At 45.8% G+C, this 21,708-nt stretch overlaps 1 protein-coding gene and 1 long non-coding RNA gene across 6 annotated transcripts; one reads left to right on the forward strand and one right to left on the reverse strand.

Moving 5' to 3' along the window:
• Window positions 1–164: 164 nt before the first annotated feature.
• xpo1b (exportin 1 (CRM1 homolog, yeast) b) lies at window positions 165–21,396 on the reverse strand. 4 transcript variants are annotated; one of them, XM_035532704.2, is made up of 25 exons: window positions 20,997–21,396; window positions 18,092–18,223; window positions 17,637–17,738; window positions 14,586–14,658; window positions 12,191–12,252; window positions 10,790–10,834; window positions 10,406–10,587; window positions 10,213–10,261; window positions 9,901–10,020; window positions 9,140–9,268; window positions 8,777–8,935; window positions 7,569–7,766; window positions 7,254–7,392; window positions 6,836–7,017; window positions 6,324–6,480; window positions 5,674–5,837; window positions 4,848–4,982; window positions 4,573–4,756; window positions 4,125–4,231; window positions 3,720–3,914; window positions 3,082–3,250; window positions 2,556–2,690; window positions 1,979–2,138; window positions 1,742–1,838; window positions 165–1,234 (listed from the first exon to the last, which is right to left on the reverse strand). In XM_035532704.2, the coding sequence occupies exons 2-25, from the start codon at window positions 18,215–18,217 to the stop codon at window positions 1,088–1,090; spliced, it is 3,216 nt and encodes a 1,071-aa protein (XP_035388597.1). In that variant the 5' UTR covers window positions 18,218–18,223; window positions 20,997–21,396; the 3' UTR covers window positions 165–1,087. The 4 variants fall into 4 exon arrangements, with proteins under 4 accessions (XP_035388597.1, XP_035388598.1, XP_081577728.1 ...); XM_035532705.2 differs by having other exon boundaries at window positions 18,092–18,251; XM_081721602.1 differs by lacking the exons at window positions 14,586–14,658; window positions 17,637–17,738; window positions 18,092–18,223; window positions 20,997–21,396 and adding an exon at window positions 14,165–14,182.
• On the forward strand, window positions 13,284–18,917 carry LOC118242335 (uncharacterized). 2 transcript variants are annotated; one of them, XR_004776778.2, is made up of 4 exons: window positions 13,284–13,359; window positions 14,248–14,374; window positions 18,329–18,439; window positions 18,539–18,917. It is a non-coding gene; the product is annotated as an uncharacterized LOC118242335 (long non-coding RNA). The 2 variants fall into 2 exon arrangements; XR_014125566.1 differs by having other exon boundaries at window positions 18,329–18,917.
• Window positions 21,397–21,708: the final 312 nt, after the last annotated feature.

Raw genomic sequence — 21,708 nt, forward strand, 5'->3', positions numbered from 1 at the left:
ATCGGGAATCTTCAGCTACGTCTAAACAAGCAATCAAATTGTATTGCGGACTCGTACTTCTGGTCGTGATCGGTCTGAAAACAGAATCTGATTATACAATTCTGACTAAGAAGCAGGTCTGCTTTAAAGCAAGTAATCATGAGCCTTGAGCCAAGTTCACTAACAGGAAGCATCTGATTCCAGCTGAGCTTTTGAGCTCAGGCCAGCAGCTGTGAGCCAAGTTTTTACTCTCAACGACCAGCGCAGCAGGACTGATGAACAGACCCCCACCATCGCCCACTGTCTCCATGAGATGAACTGCATACTTGCTTCTTCATCTGACTGAAACAAAGCCCCGGATGTGTAGCCGTACGGGGCGCTACCGAGTGTCCCCGTGGGGCAGTACAGAGGGCTCGTGTGGGTCTGCTTTACGGTGCCTGTCCCAGCTCTGGGTTAAATCTGTCTGTATGTGTAGCTATGCAGGGACAAAGCCTCTGTGGTCAAACGTGATATTCCTCACCACTGCAGGAACATGTGCCATATACTGCACCACATCTCCAAAAACTGCACTCCCTCATTTATATAGACTATACAACCATGATGTGGAAGGAGAAGAAACAGATGGAGAGAGGGACAGGCAGAGAGAGAAAGAGAGAGAAAACACGTAGTTCTGAAGAAACTCCATGCAGCGTTGAGGTTAACCGAACAAACATAAGCTTGAGTTCCAAAGGAAAGGTATTACACAAAAAGTGTCCATATAAAATGCAGATTAGGCAGAAGGGGCCACTGGGTGATGAGATCATGTACAGATTGGCATTGTTTGTTTTTGTCAAGAGACAGTGTCTACAAAGGAGGAAGTCTCTCTCTCTCTCTCTCACACACACCCACAACCCCCCTCTCGTCCATACACATATATGTACATACACAACCACACACACCCACACACTTACAGGGCCCAGACAGACAGCATAAACAGTGCTGTCCTTAGAAATGTGTTTAGTCCTATTAAGGTGCCAGCACAAAACGTGTTTGTGCATATGTGTGTTATATGTTTCATGTGTGTATAGAGGGCATGTGTGTTATATGTGTGTATAGAGGGCGCATGTGTTCAGTCACACATCTCCTCAGGGATCTCATGAGGGTTAAGGATTCCAGGGACAGACAACTGCAGTTTGTGTTTCTCCTCCTGGGCCTGGCGCAGAGATGCCTCCCGCTCCTCCAGGAACAGATCTGTAGTGTCCTCACCTGCAAACTCCTGTATACACACACACACACACACACACACACACACACACACACACACACACACACACACACACACACACACACACACACACACACACACACACACAGAGAGAGAGAGAGAGAGAGAAAGAGAGAGAGAGAGAGAGAGAGCATTTAACACCCAATATCTCACAGGCCCTTACTGCCAGGACACTTCCAAAAACCACCCACCCAGACTTAAACACCCCCACGCGCAAAAACCCCTGCGCACACACGCGCGCACACACACACCCCCCCCCCAGTGTCCAGTATGTAGCACAACAACATAATGCTTCTCCAGCAGTGACAACCGAAGGGAGATCCTCTGAAGGACTGAGAAACCTCTTGTGTGCAGCACCCACACAGGACTAAGCCCAGTCAGTACACCCGAGAGCACCTAGACTCCCACGAAACCCTGGAATCTCTCTGATATAATGCCATGCCACCACCCACAGCACTGGCCCACCCCCAGTGTGGGAGAGGCAGGCGTGACACTCACCTTGATCTGCACAAGGAAGTCTCTTAGGTGCTCCTTAAACGCGGCAATGTCCTGGTTCAAACTGAATAGCCCCGTCACAAACACTTTGACCTGTGCACTGCACACAACAGAACCAGTCGTCAGGATCTGGGACCAAGCAGCTCCTCCCACACTGGTGTTAAAAGACAGTTGACTGGTCTCGTGCCAATGCTGGGCACATGACCCCTTCATGTCTAAGAGAGGAAAGTGCAGACTCACTCCTGCAGGTGAGGAAAGGCGGTTTTCAGCAGATTGGCGACATATTCCTGGATGAAGGTCTGATTGCTGACAGGGTTTCCAGGGTTCAGAGTCACACTGATCTTCCCCTCCTCCACCAAGTTAAACATGTACGCCAGGATAGACGCGTGCATCGTCAGCCCTACAGGAGATGTATGCACATACACACGCACAGACATGTACAAGCGGCTGTTAGTATCCAGTCGTCAGGAGGCTCAAGCCTGCAATATCAATGACCTGTTTTGACCTGCCAGAACCCCACACGAACTCTGTAACCCCACACCGATGCTTTAAATCCCACACGGACTCTGTAACCCCACACTGATGCTTTAAATCCCACACGGACTCTGTAACCCCATGCTGACGCTATAAACCCCACAGGAACACAATATAAACCCCACATGGCCTCTGTAATCCCATGCTGACACTAAATTCAGTGCTAACGCATTGAATGCTGTGGTTTGTGAAGTGTGTGTATTTATGCAGGCATTTGTATGCGTTTCGGAGTGTGCGCGCGCGCGTTTGTTTTGTGCACACGCGTGCTCATCGGGCCACTCACCAGCTGTGTGAGACGTGTCCGTCACTACAGAGAAGATGTGCTGCAGTACGTCACAGAAATAGGTCTGGTAGAAGCTCTGAGCTGCAGCCTCTTCCTGGGCCACATTCTGTAGCAATGTGTACAGGATCTGCAGACCTACACACAAACACAAGTAAAATTTGTTTCATAAAAATTAAAGTAATATTTACATTTCATATCACACGCCCAACAACCCTCATATGGGAAATTTGACTGCATCCCACAGAACAAAGAGAGACTGTAGGCAGGGGGGTGGAGCAGTACCAGAGCAGACCATCGCTGCATTCCCCACTGACACAACTACATTTACATGTGCGGTGTGGTAAATCACGCACACATGCCAACATCCTCGATGATGATACAAAGAAAGAAAAGAAAAAAAAAAACAAACAGCAATCTGAGCACAACGTTCATTTCTGCTACTGTAAAGCCTAATCTTTTAACCTATGTTTCACTAAAAACCCCAGAAAAACTCCCCACCTTCGCCAGCGTGGAGGTAGAGCCTCACCTGTGTCTGCTACGTTCCTCATGGTGTGTTTGAAGGCCCAGATGATGGAGTCCAGCACCAGTTTGAACTGGGCGGGCGGGATGGCCAAGAAGGCAGGGAAGCAGTGGGAATTCACTGCCTGCAGTAGGTAGAAGAAGTGCGTCCGGTGCTCGGGATGCTCCTCGAAATCCTGCATGGCCGCACGCAAAAACCCAGGTCAGAAGTGGACACACTAGATTTCCATATTACAACCCAGGATCATAATCTAGGATTATAATCTGAGAGAAAACCTGATTTTAGAAAATTACACCGTGAGTTTATAAACCATCTCTCAAGCAGTCTGTCCATGTGTCTGAAGATTCTCGCAGCAAACTGGTTTCGTCTGATCTAGTTACAGTATACCAGTCCGAGCAGGTCAGCTCCAGCTACAGTAAAGGGACTTATATTTATTTTATCCAAATTGTCTAAAATTCATGAAGGAAATTGATCCCTGAAAGAGATCCAGGATTACATTTCTGCACCAAACACTTGCTCACAGCAGCAGCGTATTAAAACCTGACCTGTCCTTCAGCTTCAAGTGTTTGGGTTTTATCATGTGAAACATACAGTTTGCAATATTTGTACAAGAGGTGCTCTGGGGACAGAGGGAAAGGTCTTACTTTGTTGATCATGTTCAGCGTGCACTCAAACACAGCGTCAAAGATCTGTGGGATCTCTGACGTGATATGGCCGCCCAGTTTGTTTACGATGGTTGCCATGGTGCTGAGCACCTCGGGCTCCCTGGCTGCAGGAACATTCCGCTGGTAATCTATGAGGACGGCATCCAGCAGGGGTGGGACAAAGTTCTCACCCACCTGAGAAACAAGCGCATGCACAGCACAGCTCAGCCTCTCTGAGCGACATGCGTTTGGGCATTTTCACGTGAGCAGGTGACGTGCTAAATAAACATTAGGGTGGGTGAGGAAGCAGAAACATGGGGGGCAGGGAAACAGTTGAACTGCAGACTGTTCTAAAGCGAAACTATAGCGATTCGGCATATATACGTGCTTCTGTTCGTTTCTCACCATCTGTGGGTCGTTGGAGCGGCTGACCCAGCCTGAGATGAGTTTGAGAGTTTCTCTCTTCACCGTGCGCATACTCCGGATCAGAGGCTGCTTTGTCACCATCTCACCTGCACACACACACACAAATATATACAACACAAAAATCACATACGCGCGCACACGGACCAGAAAAATACACAAAAACAGAAATAAGGCAGTAATATCATTTGACGTGTGCAGTGTGCGTGTGCACATCTCTGTGTGGATTCTGTTTCTATGCAAAATGCACTACGGCTCCTTGCTCTCTCTACGGTGCATTTATATATAGAGCCTCAAGTAGCCCAGCAAGAAGCTATTCTTAATCTGTCTCCTGCCAAATCCCTGCATCATCAGAGGGGCCATTAGTAGGAGCTCTGTGTGCTCCACCATCAGTGCTACATCACCACGCTCACACGCCCTCCCAAAGCACCGTTGGTCTGTATGGCTGCAGAGATGTTCTCGCTGAGGCACTTGTAGACGTTGAGCATGTCCAGGTAGATGCGGCCCAGCTGGATGACGAAGGGGTGGCCCACGGCCTTGCACGCCCTCACGTTGGTCTTCAGGATGCTGCCCAGCTGCTTCACCGTCTCCGGGTCCTTCAGGATGTCCACGTTCTGGCCAGCGGACACAGACAGGGTGTTCACACACACGGGGCACGGCACTGCGGCTTATGGCGTCAGGGGGCGCGTGAGGGGGCACCCTCACCTTGGTGGCCTGCTGGATGATGCTGTCCCACACCTGGTTGGGCAGCAGCATGTACTTCTCTATGAGGTGCTCCTGCACAGCCTGGTCCGTCTGGGCGCCAATCATGTAGCCCACCGCCTCGTAGAACGTGTGCACCTGCGCGCAAGCGTGCGCGGAGAACGGACAACGCGAGAACAAGAAGAAAGAAAGAAAGAAAGAAAGAAAGAAAGAAAGAAAGAAAGAACGCGAGCGGTGAAAAGAGAAATGAAACATGCTCAGTGGATTCAGCCAAACTTCTCAGTTGGTTAACAGTATTACACGACCTTCCCAAAGACAACTGGACAAATTCATGAAACCAACTGCCAGACTGAACATGTTACAGTGCTGTCGCACTAACACATTTCCTCATTCATATGTGTGCAACGTTGGTGTATTTTATTGTTTGCATGATATGGTGCAACTGCCTTTTGTCCTCATTTGCATGACATTAGTGATTGACAACGCTACACTACTAGGCACAAAACTTCAACCTGAACCTGTCTGACAGCAGCGACGTTTGGCCGAGCCATCCTAAAATTCCGCACACACCCCCATTCAGCTAACTGGCAAATTTATCTGAAAGGCATTTTTTTTTTTTTTTGTTTGCAATGAGCATGATGGCAAACTGCCATACACAAATACTCGAAGGTGACATGCTTGAGCAGGAACTGAGAATACAAATGGAGGCGCTACAGAGGACAACACTATAAACAGATATATACTGAGGAGAGAACCAGTCTGAACGATTCTCGGGCTTCTACTGCACCCGCTTTTCCCCTGACGTCAGGGCAGAAACTGCAAACTCAACCTGCTGCGGCTGCAGGTCACAGATGATGGTGTTGATGTTGTTGAGGATCTCGTCGATGAAGGGCATGACTTCCCCGACCTGCACCTGCACAAAGTGCCTCCTGCACTTCTGGGCGATCTTAATGAATGTGTCGCAGGCCATGTCCTGTACTCCATCGTGGGTCTCTGGGGGAGGGAGGGAGTTTGAGAGAGAGAGAGAGAGAGGGAGAGAGAGAGAGAGAGAGAGAGAGAGAAGAAAAAAAAGTTTCTGTGTTTAGCATTGTCATACCATACTCAAAGCAGACACACCTAATAGAACTCAAACATTTTCTAACCCATCCGACTGAAATGAGCAGCTGGACAAATTTTTTTTAAATTTTTTTTTTTAAAGCCAAACTGAAGACTTTCATCTCACCCAATCAGACCAGACAGAGGCTACCTCGCTGACTCACATGGAAAAGTGCTTGTATTTTTTTTTTTATTACATTTGTACATAATGTAAACACAGCCCCACTGTGAAGGATGTTTTAGCCTTGCTGGGGCTGCCATGTAGGAATGATTAATGAACAAATGTACAACAAACGTATACCTTAACATCCCTGAAATGGAAACTGCATAAAGCACGGTGTCAGTAAACACTGTCAGTCCCAGCAGAAGGATTAGATAACTCACCATGCATGAACTCAAACAGTTTGTTCACCACAGTCTTGAGGAACTTCCAGTGTGCGCGTAGGAATCTTGGGTACTGGCCCACAATGTACATGATGTTGGAGGCAATGATAGCCTTGTTATCTTTCCCACGCTTCTGTTCACACAATCCCAGCAGGTCCTAACACACACACAAACACGTTAAACTAGCTTTACATTGGTTGTCACAGATGGCATAAAACATTAAATTGGGAGTTAAGGGTCACAAACATGTGGAATACATCAAACTACACATTTAAAAAATCTTTTAGAGTAGAAATATTGAGTAGAACCTACGAAGTTAGGGGCAGTGCTGCATTTTCTCTAACATTCACAGTTTTTCTAACATTACAGCATTTGGCAGATGCTCTTCTCCAGTGCGACCTACATCTGCATTAGTATGGGATTAGTAGAGGATTCCTGGGCTTGAACAATGACCATGGTGTTGGGAGTACTTAGTTATACCAAGTGAGCTACTGTGCGTGCGAGAGAAATACCTTGATGACAGTGACGAGGAACCTCTTCTCATCCTCCTCATGCATGGCTCCACTGATGGAGCCGATGGCCCAGCACAGCGTGTTCAGGTTTTTCCACGACCACTCAGTCCCATTCACCTGGTTATGGAGCTTCTCCGTCATAATCCGCTCTGTATCTGCATAGTCCAGATGGGTCAGGTACACTGCACCCACACCGAGAGAGCGAGAGAAGGGTGGGGGTGGTGTGGAGAGAGGGGGAGATGGGCAAGAGAAGGTAAAAAGAAGAAGATTTATAAATAAAAGGGCCAAGAAAACCAGCAGTGATCCAATATGATGCAATCTGTTTACAAGCTGGCTATGATGTTTTACCATCTACCATACGGGTGCCCGGATGCGTGAATGCTGAAGGAACCGCATGTAAGTGTGTGTGGGTGCTTACCCAGGGTCTCCCTCATGTTCTTGTAGAGGTTGATGGAGTCTGTGTCCTTCATGAACTCACGCACCACCTCTCCCTGATCGTTCTCCACCACCAGCACCTCCTCGGGCTTCGCCATGCGGCTCACCATCAGCAGGCGCACCTGGGACGCACGCACGAACACACACGTTCACATATGCGCATGTACGTATATACACTTACACACAGGTCGAAGAGAACCATCACTGCACTAACACACACAGGTCAAAAAGTACATGAAGCACCACTGTCATGCATGAATGGCTGGAGAGACGCTTTGTGTGTGTGTGATCTCCCCACCTTGGACAGGACGGGCAGGTAGAGCTGTCTGCGTGGGGGGACGTCGTAGTGCTGGCTCCCAGACAGCAGGGGGGAGGTGGAGGTGCTGAAGGGGCTCTCCCTGTACAGCTCTGCCGCCAGGTGGTTCCAGTACTCCAGGCAGATCTTGAAGATCTCCGTCTCCTCCACCTCCGACACCAGCAGCATGTAGTGGAGGGCCTGAAGGGGCGACATGGGCCACAGCACCTGACATCACACACTCACCACAGGATGGAAGAGGGCCCTAAGCCCAACACCTGCACCTTAAATGCTCCACACCAGAGTCACACAATAAACTCTACGGCAGAACCTCCAAAACCTTATTATTCTTAGTTGCATTAGTGTAGCACCGCTCTCAGACTCAAAGACGCTTTACAGATGGATACCAACCGTGAGGCTAACGTGTCCTTATAGTGTGTTTGCGCCTCCATCAGGGGCTCCCTGTATGAAAAGTGCTATATAAATAAACTTGCCTTGCCTGGTGTGTGTGGCACCTCCATATGGATATCCCTCATCTACAATGAACCGGCTCACAGTAAAACTTCGCAGTGAACTTTCTTCTAATGACCCGCACGGCACTGAATGGTCTGCTCCGTTCAAAAGCCGTCATCTAGTACTAGAATAAGGAACTCTATCTCAGGGTTTGGGATCATAGTCTCAGTAATTATGACTAGGCTGAAAACCTAGTCAGATATTTTATTGAACACCTCTCATCTTAGGTAAAATTGCAGATCTGGGGGTTCAGGGGCGCTGAGGGCTAAGGTACGCTTGGATGCTGTAATGCTGTCACTATCCATTTTATCACTCAAGTCTGCTGGCTGGGAGATGAGGAGTTCTGATGTTTCAGAACGCCTCATATCTGTGTGAACTTTTGGCTCTACCCTTTCAGCTGTGCTGCCATAACTAGATCTGCTAGAGTCCACCCTAACACATTATACATCCATATCTTGCACATAGTAGCATGTGACCACACCCTAGCCTCCTGCTTTGACTCCTCCCACCTCCACCCCACCCACCCGCCCGCTTCTTCTCTGCCTCGGTTCCCAGCCTTCACAGAACACAGAGAAGATTCTAGGCTGGAAGCTGGTTCCTTGTCCTGAGCTGTTGGGTGTCCGGCGCCCGATAGGTTTCAGACACACACGTCTTCATAAGGGACACCCCCAGGTACGTGTGTGTGTGTGTGTGTGTACCTCCATGAGCGTCTCTCTGAGGTTGAGCCTCTTCTCGATGAGCTGCCCGTGCTCTCTGAGGAAAGTGCAGAGGAACAGGCTGAGGTTCTGGATGAAGTTCTGCTCATCATCCTTCCCGTTTGCGTACGCCAGACGGATGTTCGTGTTCAGAGGCAGCATCTGCAAACCACAGCACATGGATTAATTTCAAAGAATGTGAGTGTGTGGGGTACCTGTTTTGCATTGCTCTGTATGTGTGCATCTATGCGTATGTTCAAGTATGTGTTCATGCACATGTGTAGTTTCTTTTTTTTTGTTTTGTTCTGGCTGTAGTTTTACTTGGCTACGTCGATTCATGGCATGCCGAGGTGTTGTGTGTGCTACCTGTTTGAGCTGCATCATGGTGAGTGTAAACAGTGTGACGAACTGTTCCTCATATTGGCTCACGCTCACGCCTGCGATCTCCGTCAGGCACTTCAGAGTGACATTGCGGAACATGGGAACATTCAGGAACTGCGGGAGGGAACAGGAGCGAGGGAGGGGACAAAGGAGAGGGGTGGAGAAGGCCAGGCACGCCACATGGTCCAAGACGACAGATTAATGACCACCAAAGATTCAAATTGGGCATGACATCTTCATACCTTCAGAATAGGGATTTTCAGAACCACTTTTAGAGATACACATCTTGGATGCTGCATGCCCCTTGCAGACTAAGGTTTACAATCACAAATCACACACACTCTCAATCTGGGCTTAAGCCCTCCTTTATAAAACCCATAATATTACACATGCCAAGCTTCGAAGGGCAGAGAGTCCTGACCTATCGACTGTTCCAGACCACGTCACTGCTAACTAAAATGCTGCTAACTATAAACAAAGAATGTGTGACTATAAACTGTGCTGTGTGTCAGCCTGAGTGTTATGATAAATATAAAAAGTTATGACTTACGCTTCTTCCATGTTTACAGTGTTCTAATCAACCGTGCTACATGTCATTACTTACAATCTCAGTGTCAAAGCAAGCAGTCACAAATAAAGGATTTCAATCTGAAAAGCCTCGGCATAAACAAATGACTTCAAGAGCACTGATCTGAGATCAGTGGTTGGGTGTAATAAAAGGGGAGTATCGGCCTTGTCTCTCCTACCTTGTACACCAGAGTGCTGATAAGTTTGGTCTCAAAGATGTAGCCCAGCGGAATCCAGTTCAAGAAGCGTAGCAAGGTCTCCAAGGTAGCATGCACTAGAGGAGCATTTTGGGAGTTTTCCTGTAAAGTGGTAAATAAATAAATACATTTAAAAGCAATTCAGATTTTAGAAAGGAGAAAACATTGATCAATTATGTAGGATTGCTATAAAAAAAAGAAGTCTAAATTCACTCTGTGAGAAGTTCAAAAGATTTTGGATGCGTGTGTGTGCGCATGCATGTGTGTGAGAGTACGAGCATAAACTTCACAAACCATCACAAACTGGCAGAGCTGAAAGATCTGGGAGAACTCATTACACATGCTGTGGGAAGCAGAGAAGAGGCGGTTACACTGCAGTAGTGATTACTACAGCCAGACAAACAAACCGCAACTGGAGTGCTTCAGGGCGCTTCTACATCTCCTACACTAAATCTCTGGTCCTAGCGCCCATTGCCTGGGGCCTCACCTGTCCTTCAGGTGCTTGGCCTTGACCTGGGTCATCTGGCCGCTGGAGAAGTCGAACACCTCCTCACTGAGCAGCTTCAGGATGACCATGTTGTTCTGACAGAGGCTCTCGCTGGTGCGGCTTGCCCCCACGATGTCGCTGATGAACGTGGGCCAGTGTTTGGGCCACTCCTGCTTCAGGATCTAACCAACATGCCAAGAACAAGCATAAACAAGCCTATTTAGAAACACACAAGTATGCACACGAGGAGTCTTTCGTAAATTTTACCAACCAGCTAGGTACCTTAAAACATTTTTTTGAGTTTAATTAATCGAACCCCAGATACCTGCTAAGGGGAGGTATGACAGACAATAATTATGACTACTGATTATATGCAGTACTCACCTGAACTAAAATCATGTTGAGCTTTCCGATGTACACTTTCTCTTTCTGCAATACAAGAAAACTCTAAAAACACTCTAATCAAAAGGAATGGACATAAATACAGCGATGGTGTTTCTGCGCATTCGATTAGATTCAGCTTTGTCACTGTTCCAAGTAACAGAGTCACGGAAACACAGGTAGTCAGGAAGTGCCAATAGCTGTGTATATAAGGCAAACAAGGAGGGTACGAATAACAGCAAGGCGCAATAAGAATGTCAGCGAAGTGCACAGCAAGCACGAGAGAACCAGGTGAAGGGAAACGGACGCGTGTCCGGCGCCATAAACGACTGGTGCCACAGGCATTACAGTGTAAGGCCTGCGTGGACGGGCTTGAATTGATCACATGTGCACGGAGCAGTTCAAGGGTCGGTGAAGAGACCGGGGCGGCAGAGCGCCACAGCGCCTGATGGGAGAGACTCCTGCCGTGCTTTCCAGGTGGGACAGGAGTGGCCGGCCGCGTCCGCGGGAGAGAGCAGGACTGTCCTCGTTTGGGATGCGAGATGTCCTTGATAAAGCCTCCCTCTAGACTGTCCTCAGTGGAAGGTGGCTGGGCTCAAGACATCTGTTGTAACGTTTTGGGTGTTCAGGGACTGACCGTGGTTGGTACAGCACACTGACTGGCGCTGCACCTCTTCCCTGCCGGATCGCTCACCTTCACAACCTGTCACCACCCCGTCATCTGTGTACTTGATTATGGAGCTGGGGGGGGGGTGGAGAAGCTGCAATTATTCAGCCCAACAGACTGTGGTCTGTTAGTAAAGAAATCTAAGGTCCCTTTACAGAGGGAGGTGCCAATGTCAAGATTGGTAAAATTGGAGATCAGATTGGATGGGTAGCTGAGCTGAAACTGATCAATGGTAAGCGCACATAGGAATTCCTGTTATCTATTAGTCAAGGCAGAGTCTAATGCAGTGATAAAGGCATTCTCTGTTGACCTTTTGGGATGGTAAGCAAACTGAAGGGGATCCAGTGTTGATATCAGATGATGTTTCAGGTGGAATGAGGATCAACCGCTCCAAACATTGATGAAGGGTGTCAGGACCTTCAGATGGAAGCCATTGCAACTGCGATTCATCTTGCAATATATAAAAACACTTTTGTGAACGCCCGACACGACATGGATCGGCCTTTGTTATTTTTAACAAATTTACCTACAACTATTATCCACTCATAGAGCACTCATGTGAAACTCCTGTGATTAGTTAGGATGCTCACAGCACAGTAAAAATGTGTGGCGATTTATTACGTGTACATATTGCAGCCTTCTGTGAAATCACTACAACGAAAGCCAATATCGCGATAATACACGAGTGATATATGGCGCCGTCTGTAATGAACCCTAGCCCGAGGAGCGGTACTCACCTCCACGTTGGCTGCATCCGACGACGTCTTGATAATCAGCCCAACAACATACTTTTTAATGCCTGCACACAAGCAGAGGAGAGGATGCAATGTGACAGTGGTTAGGGGTTTTGAAACCAGCAGTGCAGAGAACAGCGGCGAACACGGCATGTGGCGTAGTGTCCTCCAGCTTGTCGACTTAAAGAACTGAAGAGATGATATGAACATTGGTGAAGGAACAGAAGCATCAAAAGAACTGAAGAGATGATATGAACATTGGTGAAGGAACAGAAGCATCAAAAGAACTGAGAGTTAAAACTGAAAAACATCCTCACAAAAATGCTTTGCTAAAGCGCGTGAAAGGCCCCAGGATAGAGCCAACGTGTAGTACATGTGAGAAACAGTAGAGGGAGCCGCACAGTACAAGTCCACTTCACTTAACAAAATGGCAGTTTTAAAATAAGGTCCACTGGGTTCCAACATGCAATGAAAACCTAAAATGAACACAATGTCAAAACGTTTTTACAGATATATCCATCTTTATATTTGAATAGACTGAAAGCTCTTCCAGGAGTCAATGCAGCAAATCAGAACCTTGAGTCAGATTCACATGTTAGGTAAGCGATTCGTCTCTGGTGGGCGTTTCCAAGCAAGTGATTCCAGACATCATGTGATTGAAGTCTGTGGTCATGTGAAATACATTTTTAATTGGTGCGCATTTAAGTTACACTGACTCGCCTGCTGGTCTACATGTTTTATAGAGATTTTTCTATCTTGGCATATCACTTAGAAACATGTGAACAGCTTCAGCTCACCTGGTACCACAACATTCTCTGACACTTTAGTCCATACCTCTTTCTCTTTTTTATATTGAACTCCCTGTATATAAATAAGTACTCATCAAACAACACTGGAAACCCAGACAGCAACAATGAGCTGCCATTTTAATGCAAACGGTACAAATATTCATTACGAACCAAAGGTCAGAGTAGCGTCTTTCTGAGGATGTGAGAACTTCATCATGCACCAGGGCTCATTTGCATAAAGTTGAGCAGAGCTGAACTTTTTCCATGCTCAGATCACGCGCTTCGTGCTGTCTTGTAGCTTCGCACCAGTGTTGCCACCTCTCATGTTATGTGATTGACTTCAGACCACTTCATCACTTCGGTTTCCACCGGTGAGCTTATACGGTAAGTTACATAAGAGATATTGGTGACATGAAGAGACCTCATGCGTGCGTGCTGTTGTGATCGCTCTGTGCTGATAGAAACGCTACAGCACTGATCCCCAAAGCCCCAGGGGGACAGCTAAGCTTGGCATCTGCATGACGGTTATAAATGGGTGTCTCCCCCAAGAATGCAGCATGCAAATTTAAGTTCAATAGTTGGAGACAAATTTGTTCATATAATGCAGTCTACTTTTTTTTTCAGGAGGTCACTGCACCATCTAACTGTACTGGAGATATTTATATGCCAAGATGGTCTCTTCACAATTCAAAACCTTTCAGTGAACTAAACGTACCCATACATGACCCACACGAACACACAGGCTCTTCCACAGGAAGGGGAGTGAAATTAGGGGCTTTCCCCCCCCCATTCTACTGCACACTAGAGACCGATTTCCCCGCATTTTACAGCTTGCCGCTTTAAACTCTTGGCAACTTCATCTGAATGAGCTCAGTCTGTATGCTGACTACACACGGTATGGTACACTTATTTCTAAAGGCCACTGGACACTCGCCATGCAGACTGTCCAGTTATAGTTTGCCTTTTCACCTGCAATCAGGATCAATAGCTATCAAATAGATAGGATAAATAAGATAGTAAGGGCAGTGGGTGCCATGCCTAGTGCCCCACAGCACGCTAATGCGTTTTATGTTACTCTCGCACAATGGCTTCTGCCATTAAAGGGCGTCATAATGAGCTGATAAGTCAAATCAGGTGCGAGAGTGGAAACCAAAACATCATTCAGTGTAGGAAGCATATATGCACTTACGTGTGTGCAGTTGTGTTTACTTTGTAATTCCTTTTCATTGTTTGTTAATCGCCTGTGTGTCCTCGGCTGTGCTCCCTCTACAGGTAAAGGGAGGGAAACTCAAATGGAGTGCACTACTCGGACCAGTAAGGGGCGCTGGTGTAAGCCCATACGATCTTTGACCGTGTGGCGCTTGCAAGTGAAACTGAGCTGGCATTCAAATGAAGAAAGGTTCTTATTGTATTTTTTCATATTTCTTTAGATTTTATTAAAAATAACCCCCCCCCCCACACACTTCTAGAACAGGTCCCACAAGACAATTTCAGACAAGTCTCTGATCTAGAGCTGGTCAAAACTGTAAAGCCACACAGGTAACTGGGAAAACGCAGGTGCTATATAGGGAGTAAAAAACCAACCAACCAAACAAACAAACAAACCTTACCTTCACACTGGTTTCTGGGCAGAATCTTCCATCTTGTTTTAATAACTGTTTCCAGAATCTGCAGAGCATAGTACTGTAATATCAAGGGAACAAAGCAGATATTAACGACTCCATCAGCCTTAAGAAGCTGCTAACCACATGAGCTATTTGCTGGACTGTGCTTTTTTTCAGAATAATGAATCAAAACAAAAGAAAAAGGAAATTGTCACTGCCTGAATACACTTTTATTTATTTATTTATAAAGAATTAAATCAGATTGAACATACTCTTTCATGCAGGCTTAATTTCAGTGTGTTAATTCCTATGGTTTTGCTTTAATCTTCCTAAAGAATTGGTGTATGCGAGTTGAAGCCTGTAGAAGTTTTGCTGTTTCTGCCAGTTTCACACCAGAAAGTGAAAGACAGGAGAGGAAACGTTAAGTCTAACAGTTAGTCGCGAACAAGACGGTGCTGCGTCCAACCACAACTGTGCAGGAAGCCTGAGAACCCAGAAAATGGAAAATATATGTCTAAACGTTGTATACTGAAAATAACCAAAGATAAGAGAGCATCAATGTTCGTCTCCCTACAACATGATTTTCAGTTTTACATGTACCGGCTACTATTAACACACCACTAGAAGAACGCTATGGGGGGGGGGGGGGGGGGGGGGCTGGAGACACGAAAGATAAACAAAAAAATGTATAGACGCCTGAGATTTTCACCTTCAGCTGGTGTGGGTCTCAGGAACAGCAAGACAAATCACAGGTTTGGTTTCATACACTCATATGCTTCACAAGCCTTTATTTTAATATTACAGAACTGTGAGAATTTTGGGTACGTTAGTTTGTGTTACTGCCATTTGTGTTTTAAGCATCAACAGTATTTCAGCTGTAGGGATCAATGACTGTAAGCTACCAGGGGAGAAAAAGGTCAGAACGAGGGCAGATGAAATGAGGAGCTGATGTGCAACAGAAGACTCGCAGGAAGGTGATTAAAAGCGGACATTGGGAGCCATAAACCCTGCAGGTCATATCCCGCCATCTTTTACCATGTGAAACCCCAAGCACTTGAACAGGCCTTTACTTTTAATACCATTCAAGGTGCACCATTGGGGTGCAAAAGAAAATCAGTGTAGAATAATCCAAGCACGGCACTGACGTCTCACATCTGAATGTGCCAGCCTTTGAGCTACATCAGTGCCAAAGCTGTGATGTTTCTAGGATATGTCTTTCTATCTTTCTAACTGAGAAACGTATGGCCAAAACAGACAAGTGCAATACAGAGTGAGAGTGAGGGAGAAGGAGGGAGAAAAGAAAACAGAGACAGACTCGCAGAGAAATGATCCCTACAACTGAAACACCTCGTTACCCTACACCTCGTTAGAGCAATACCTGCCACCTGCCTCATACCACTGAGTAGAACATCATATCTTAGAGCAAGAATTCTGATCTAGGCCCAGCCTCTCCTAAAAACACGGCCACGTAGGAAAGGAGCAACTGCTCCTGGATCAGATACTTGCTCTGAGATGCTGCTTAGCTCTCCCTTCTCCAGATGAGAAGCAAATGCAATGAAAACGGATGCAGAGCAGAATTGAGTATAAGGGAATGAAAAGGTAGACCTTGTGGAGGCCTGCCGCCCAAAGCCTAGCTGTGTCAAGGTGCACAGGAAGACACACCCCTTTTCTTCCTATTACAAGCAATCAACATAATGGAACATTGTCATTAATAATCAAATATGAACAATTTCAATTAAGAAATTCTCTTTGTGGTGGTGTTTTTGTTTGTTCTTTTGTATTGTTTCTTAACAATGTTATTAAAAAAAGAGAGAAAAGAAACCGTAGTGGAAAAAAATCCAAATTACTAACATACTTTACAGTTTTTCTTCTCTTCATTTTGTTTTTCTGAAGGACTTTGAAATGTATGACAAATCTGCATGAGAAATTTAAGAGTTTTTACCTTTTCTCTTTTAGGAAAAGTTCTCACATTTTGGGCAGCACATTATGAAACTATGAAATACTACTGACAAATCCACTCCAAACATTAGTATAAAGGGTTAAGAGCACACGTACAGCAAGCCCAAAAACAAACAAACAAACAAACAAACAAACAAACAAACAAAAAACCAAATCAACAAATACATAAAAAGCAAATGGAGCCACCAGTACTTTGAGGAAGCCTCGTAAACAACTGGGGGAAAAACTCCATCCCGACCACCATAGAGCATGAAAAACTGCTGAGTAAATCAAAGCCCCAATTGGGATCAGTGGAAACAGCTGCACCAGGATTAGTGCTGAGCTTTCTAGCACAGAACACTGGAAACAGACACAGTGTGCAGTGCAATATGCCCACTGAAGCTGTTCAAAATGGCTCGGGGTCTCAACACTGAAAACTGGCCTATGGGTTTCAGCGATTCCTCATTGAGGCTTTAATGGCAAGTGGTCCTCCTTCAGTTATGCCCATCGGCACAAAGACCAAATGACCGTTTGGGCTTGAGAGACAGGATGGCGGCACAGGCTCCGAGTGGGCAGGCATACTGCAAAGGGCCCTGTCAGCATTTTAAATTAGCCAACAGCCCAAAGGAATTGACCTTTCACTAACACCTGATCGCCTCATACAGACTTCTAATTAAGAAATTAACTTGTGCGGGGAGGTCAGGTTTATTGGACTCCCAAATTTTAGAAGGCATCAAAGATTTGACTTTATATAAAAATAACTGAACCCATGACACCAAACTAACACGAATCAAAACATGCCCTCCCCACCTGTGCCGTAGGCAGCTACTTACGGTTTGTTTGAAATAATTCATCTGGTGACAGTAATTCATTATCTAATTTCCCCAAAGATCTGTATGATATTGAGTCTCATCAGATCAGCGCTTCCTCAGAGTAGAGGTCAGGGCCTGCCGTCATGAAGCCTGTGGGGCTGAGAGTGCTGCTGGTGGCTCTGCTTCTGGTCCCCACAGTGAAAACCACCATAAAAGGGGGCAGAGCCTGTCCAGCACTCACACCCCACAGAGCCCGAAGGGCATGGGCCCGCTGGCTGGAGCAACCTGTCAGGAGGGGCAGGCTTACTTTGGTGTTCATGTTCTGGGAGAATTCAAGAATGGTGTCTACTCGGGTCCACGCATCTGGATGCTCCTTTAAATGTGTGAGGACCTCCTGCGCCATTCTTTGCTAGGAAAAACAAAACCATAACCAAAGCAGGTTACACAGACATTTGGCACAGATTTACTGGACAGTTTGGACTACATCAAATGTGCTTAATCAATTGATAAATGGAAAGATGAAATAGATATGCAACTACTGAAACAAACTCTGCAAGTTTATTGTTCCTTTTTATGCAGCCCAGTAGTCTGAGCAGAAGTTCACAAATATCTGGTGTTCAAATTCAAGCACCAGTCTCATCTGACAGAAGAAACACACAATGCCATTAAAGCATGTAGTCACACAAACAACTCAGGCTTGAAAAAAAGACACTTGAGTCAACCAACTGCAGGTCCACAAACTATTTCAAAAATTATTCTTACCTGTGGGCCGACTCCATGGTACAAGCAGTTAACCACGTTATCCAGGAGGTTAATGTCCAGTTTCTGACTGAAGTCCAGCAGCTGTCTGGCTGCATGGTCGGCTAACATTGTCATAACTGCTGGCATAGAGCTCTGTAGGGACAGGGAGGGCTGATGAGTCCTTTGGGGGAAAAGAAAGATCCAGCAGGGAAAAGACATTTGAAATGAACTAACATTTTCCCAATTTTTGTACTGCAGGGCTTTCCACAGGTGTGAGAGGGACCTGTTCTCTATATTCTTCCTGTCTAAATGGATACGAGGCTATGGAGTGGGGCAGCGCTCTCACTGGGACATACACGGTGTGTTGAGGTCTGGAGCAAGAGTGCAGATATGAGATCAGGTTTCTGGACTGTTTACAGAGATCTAGGTCACAAATTCTAATCCATTCCTGACCGCTTTGCTCCACAGGTCACACACAAACCTATATAAACCAAACTTTGGTTTCTGAGATCAGGTCTTTATGAATGTGATGACATGGAACATGATACGACGCTGCTACTGGGTTAGCTGATACCGACCGAAGAAATGTCTCAGAATAAGATCACTGAGTAAGGCTGCATGATATTCACAAAAACATACTGTGATTATACCACTACTCACTACAATTGCAACATGGTTTGCAATGTAAAAAACATGCAGGTAAACCACAGGTCTGTAGATTGATTTGCATTGTTCTGACGAAAATTATTTATGGTGATCAAATCATGTGAATGCTGTGTTTAATTGAATGCCTGAGATGTCCAGAATGTTTACACCACACAATTAAAAATAATGCTGATTTGATTAATTTGCATACTGCAGGCTTCCAGAGTATAATTACATCAAAGACAAGTATTACAATAATGATTACAAAATAACACATTTGGCAGTTCAACCCATGAGCATCTCTAACTGTTTAACTGAACACTCTCGTATTCAGATATGAAGAAGCGCATACATGATGAGGTTCATTTTAAAAATGACTAAATGGGACAAGCAACAAACAGGTCGAACACCTCAATGCTTTCAATGTATAGTTCAGGTTTGTCAGGTTTCTGGCGTGTCTGCGAGAAAAGCGAGGACTGAACTTTATTTTCTCAATGAAACCACGTGCAAACTAGCCCTTTCCTTGACGTCACACTGTTTACATCTGTCACAGATGGGCGTGGCAGCACCGACGCATCCGTAATGCAGCAGCCAGTGCTGGTTTTATATTCAGCGATTTCTGCACGCAAAATGAATACATCACATTTTACCTAATCGGTTCCGTAGCCTACTACTAATTCCGTCTGAAGGCCAGTGTAAACACAAAATAACAATAACGTTAAACACAACATTGTAAATCCACCACTGCGACCCACAGTGAAGGAAAAAAAACTGGGTCAATCAAAACCGTGAAACAGGTTTCTACGCACTGTGCCATTTATAGTACTTTTGGAAGATAAACTATGGATAATTTTCTGTAAAGGAACCCGTTAGTGACCCAGTGGACTTCCTTAGTCGACACGGGGTCAAACATTGACAGCAATGAATCAATAACATTACTTTTTAGCTGTGAAAAGCAACTAGCTTTTGGTCATTGCGCTGTAGATGAACGTGAAACTCGTGAACAAAGGCATTACCTATAGTTTTGTTTTCTTTTTTTTGTTTTTTAAAAGTTTTTAGGGCACCTAATCTAATTGGGTTTACGGGTTTGGCTGTCCGGAGAAATACAACCTCAGGCTATGATCGCTGGTGTAACCATGCCCTTCGTAAGCACAGTGCTGCTGGATTTAACTACTTAATTTGTTTCGATTCTCCCGCGTCTCTAAGCAAGTTAGCCATCAACTTTCTTCCATACGGAATTTCAAAATGGGCAAACAGTCATTCTTGCCATAACGCTGCAGTTCCTTGTAACGTGGTATACATGCTCAGAGCTACAGACACCGTCAACTGACGAGGAAACGACTTTACACCGATCTCCAACGTCATGACAACAGTGACTCCAAATTTATCCGCTGACCCCGCGGGCCAACTTTATTTCAACCTGGACACTATTTCCAGCTTTCGAACCATCCTAGGACATCGCCCATTCACAGTCCGAATACAACAGTAGCGTTTAGAAACTGCAACAATGCAGCTGTTCGCTGTTTGAGCTACGCTGTGTTTACTCAAAAACCCGCAGCCGCTGGTTACGTGCGCGAATAAGCAGGGAAAGGCGGGGGTGCCCGACGTTTTCGCGAACCCCCCCCTTCCCCGGACGACACGACGGCGGCGGCGAACCCCTCCCACCAGAGCAGCAGCAACTTCCACGCACCGAGAGCGGACTTGTCTTTCACGTTAACGGGGCACACTCGGGCAAAGTGGAAGCTTTAACCCGATCTGCTGCAACTTAAAAGAAGCATGGCCGGAGCAATAATAGGACGAAGTTGCCATTGTATAAATTCAACCGCAGGAACAAATGCTCTTACTCAGTAGTTAGCTAGCCAGCTAGATACGTTTGTTTATTCATTTACCAGCCATCTGGCTTTCTATTAATCTAATTAGCTAGCGTTGGCTAGACGTAATATCTAGTAAGTTATGGAGGTCTTAAAATACTCCTTCGTTGTAGCTAAGCCAGCTAACCGAGCGTTAGCTATGTCACGCATCTCTGACAAGCCATGCCACACACCCGTAACATCTCTAGCAGCTAAGCTAGCTAACCTCTGAAGACCCGAGACATCATTAGCTAGTTAACGTTCACTTACTTTGCTATCTGCAAAGTTCCCTTGCATTTAGAGTTTAAACTCAAAAGTTAAAAGAAAACACACTCACAGCACTAACCTAACTAGTTGACTACACAATTTACCGTGAATACGAACCAAGCAAATAGTGCCGCTGTAAATACATTTAACCCCCAGTTACCTACCGATAGTCCAAGCCTTTGAGAGAAAGGTCTGCTTTTCTGCCAGAGTTGCTAAATCTTATGTTAGCTAGCTAGCTCCAGTGTCGTTGATGCCTGGAGGAACAAGATTGCCTGCTGGCAGAGAAGTATGTTGAGACGTTGGTTAGCCACAGTCTATATGAGTATGCTAGCTAAGCTAGTTGGTTGATTATGACCACTGCGATGTGGACTCGGCATTAACAATCACAGCGAGCTAGGTATTTTCTCAGTCCGACTCATTTTACGAAATAAAGTTAACCTTGATTAACAATTTTTGTCTTTACTGAAGAATTTTTTGCAGCGGGACGCTATTAGAGACTGTGAAACCTGTGCCTCGTCTTCTCACAAGCAACAAACTCGTAACTGGTTGAAACCGGTTCAGACTGGGAGATTCCATCTCGGTTTAGTTTTCAGCCGATGTCGCCGCGAAAATTTTGGATTAACGTCACGCCCATCCCAGTACGCGATTGGTTGAAATTCACAGCGGTAACGTTTATGCGGAAGTGCTATACGCGCGCACACTTCTCAATCAATCTCAATTTTTCTGGGCGCCCACGCTACAGCTCCGCCCTTCTAGAGAAAAAGAAGACAGACTTGAAGCAGAATGGAGTTTTAATTTCTACTGCTGTCGAGCAGAGTAGTTCATTTGTTTCGAGGGCTATGCGTTGTAGACATATCAGATAATCGTGTGTATTAA

Source organism: Electrophorus electricus, chromosome 10 (assembly GCF_041902795.1).
Source record: "Electrophorus electricus isolate QZ-2024a chromosome 10, ASM4190279v1, whole genome shotgun sequence".
Lineage (NCBI taxonomy): Eukaryota > Metazoa > Chordata > Actinopteri > Gymnotiformes > Gymnotidae > Electrophorus > Electrophorus electricus.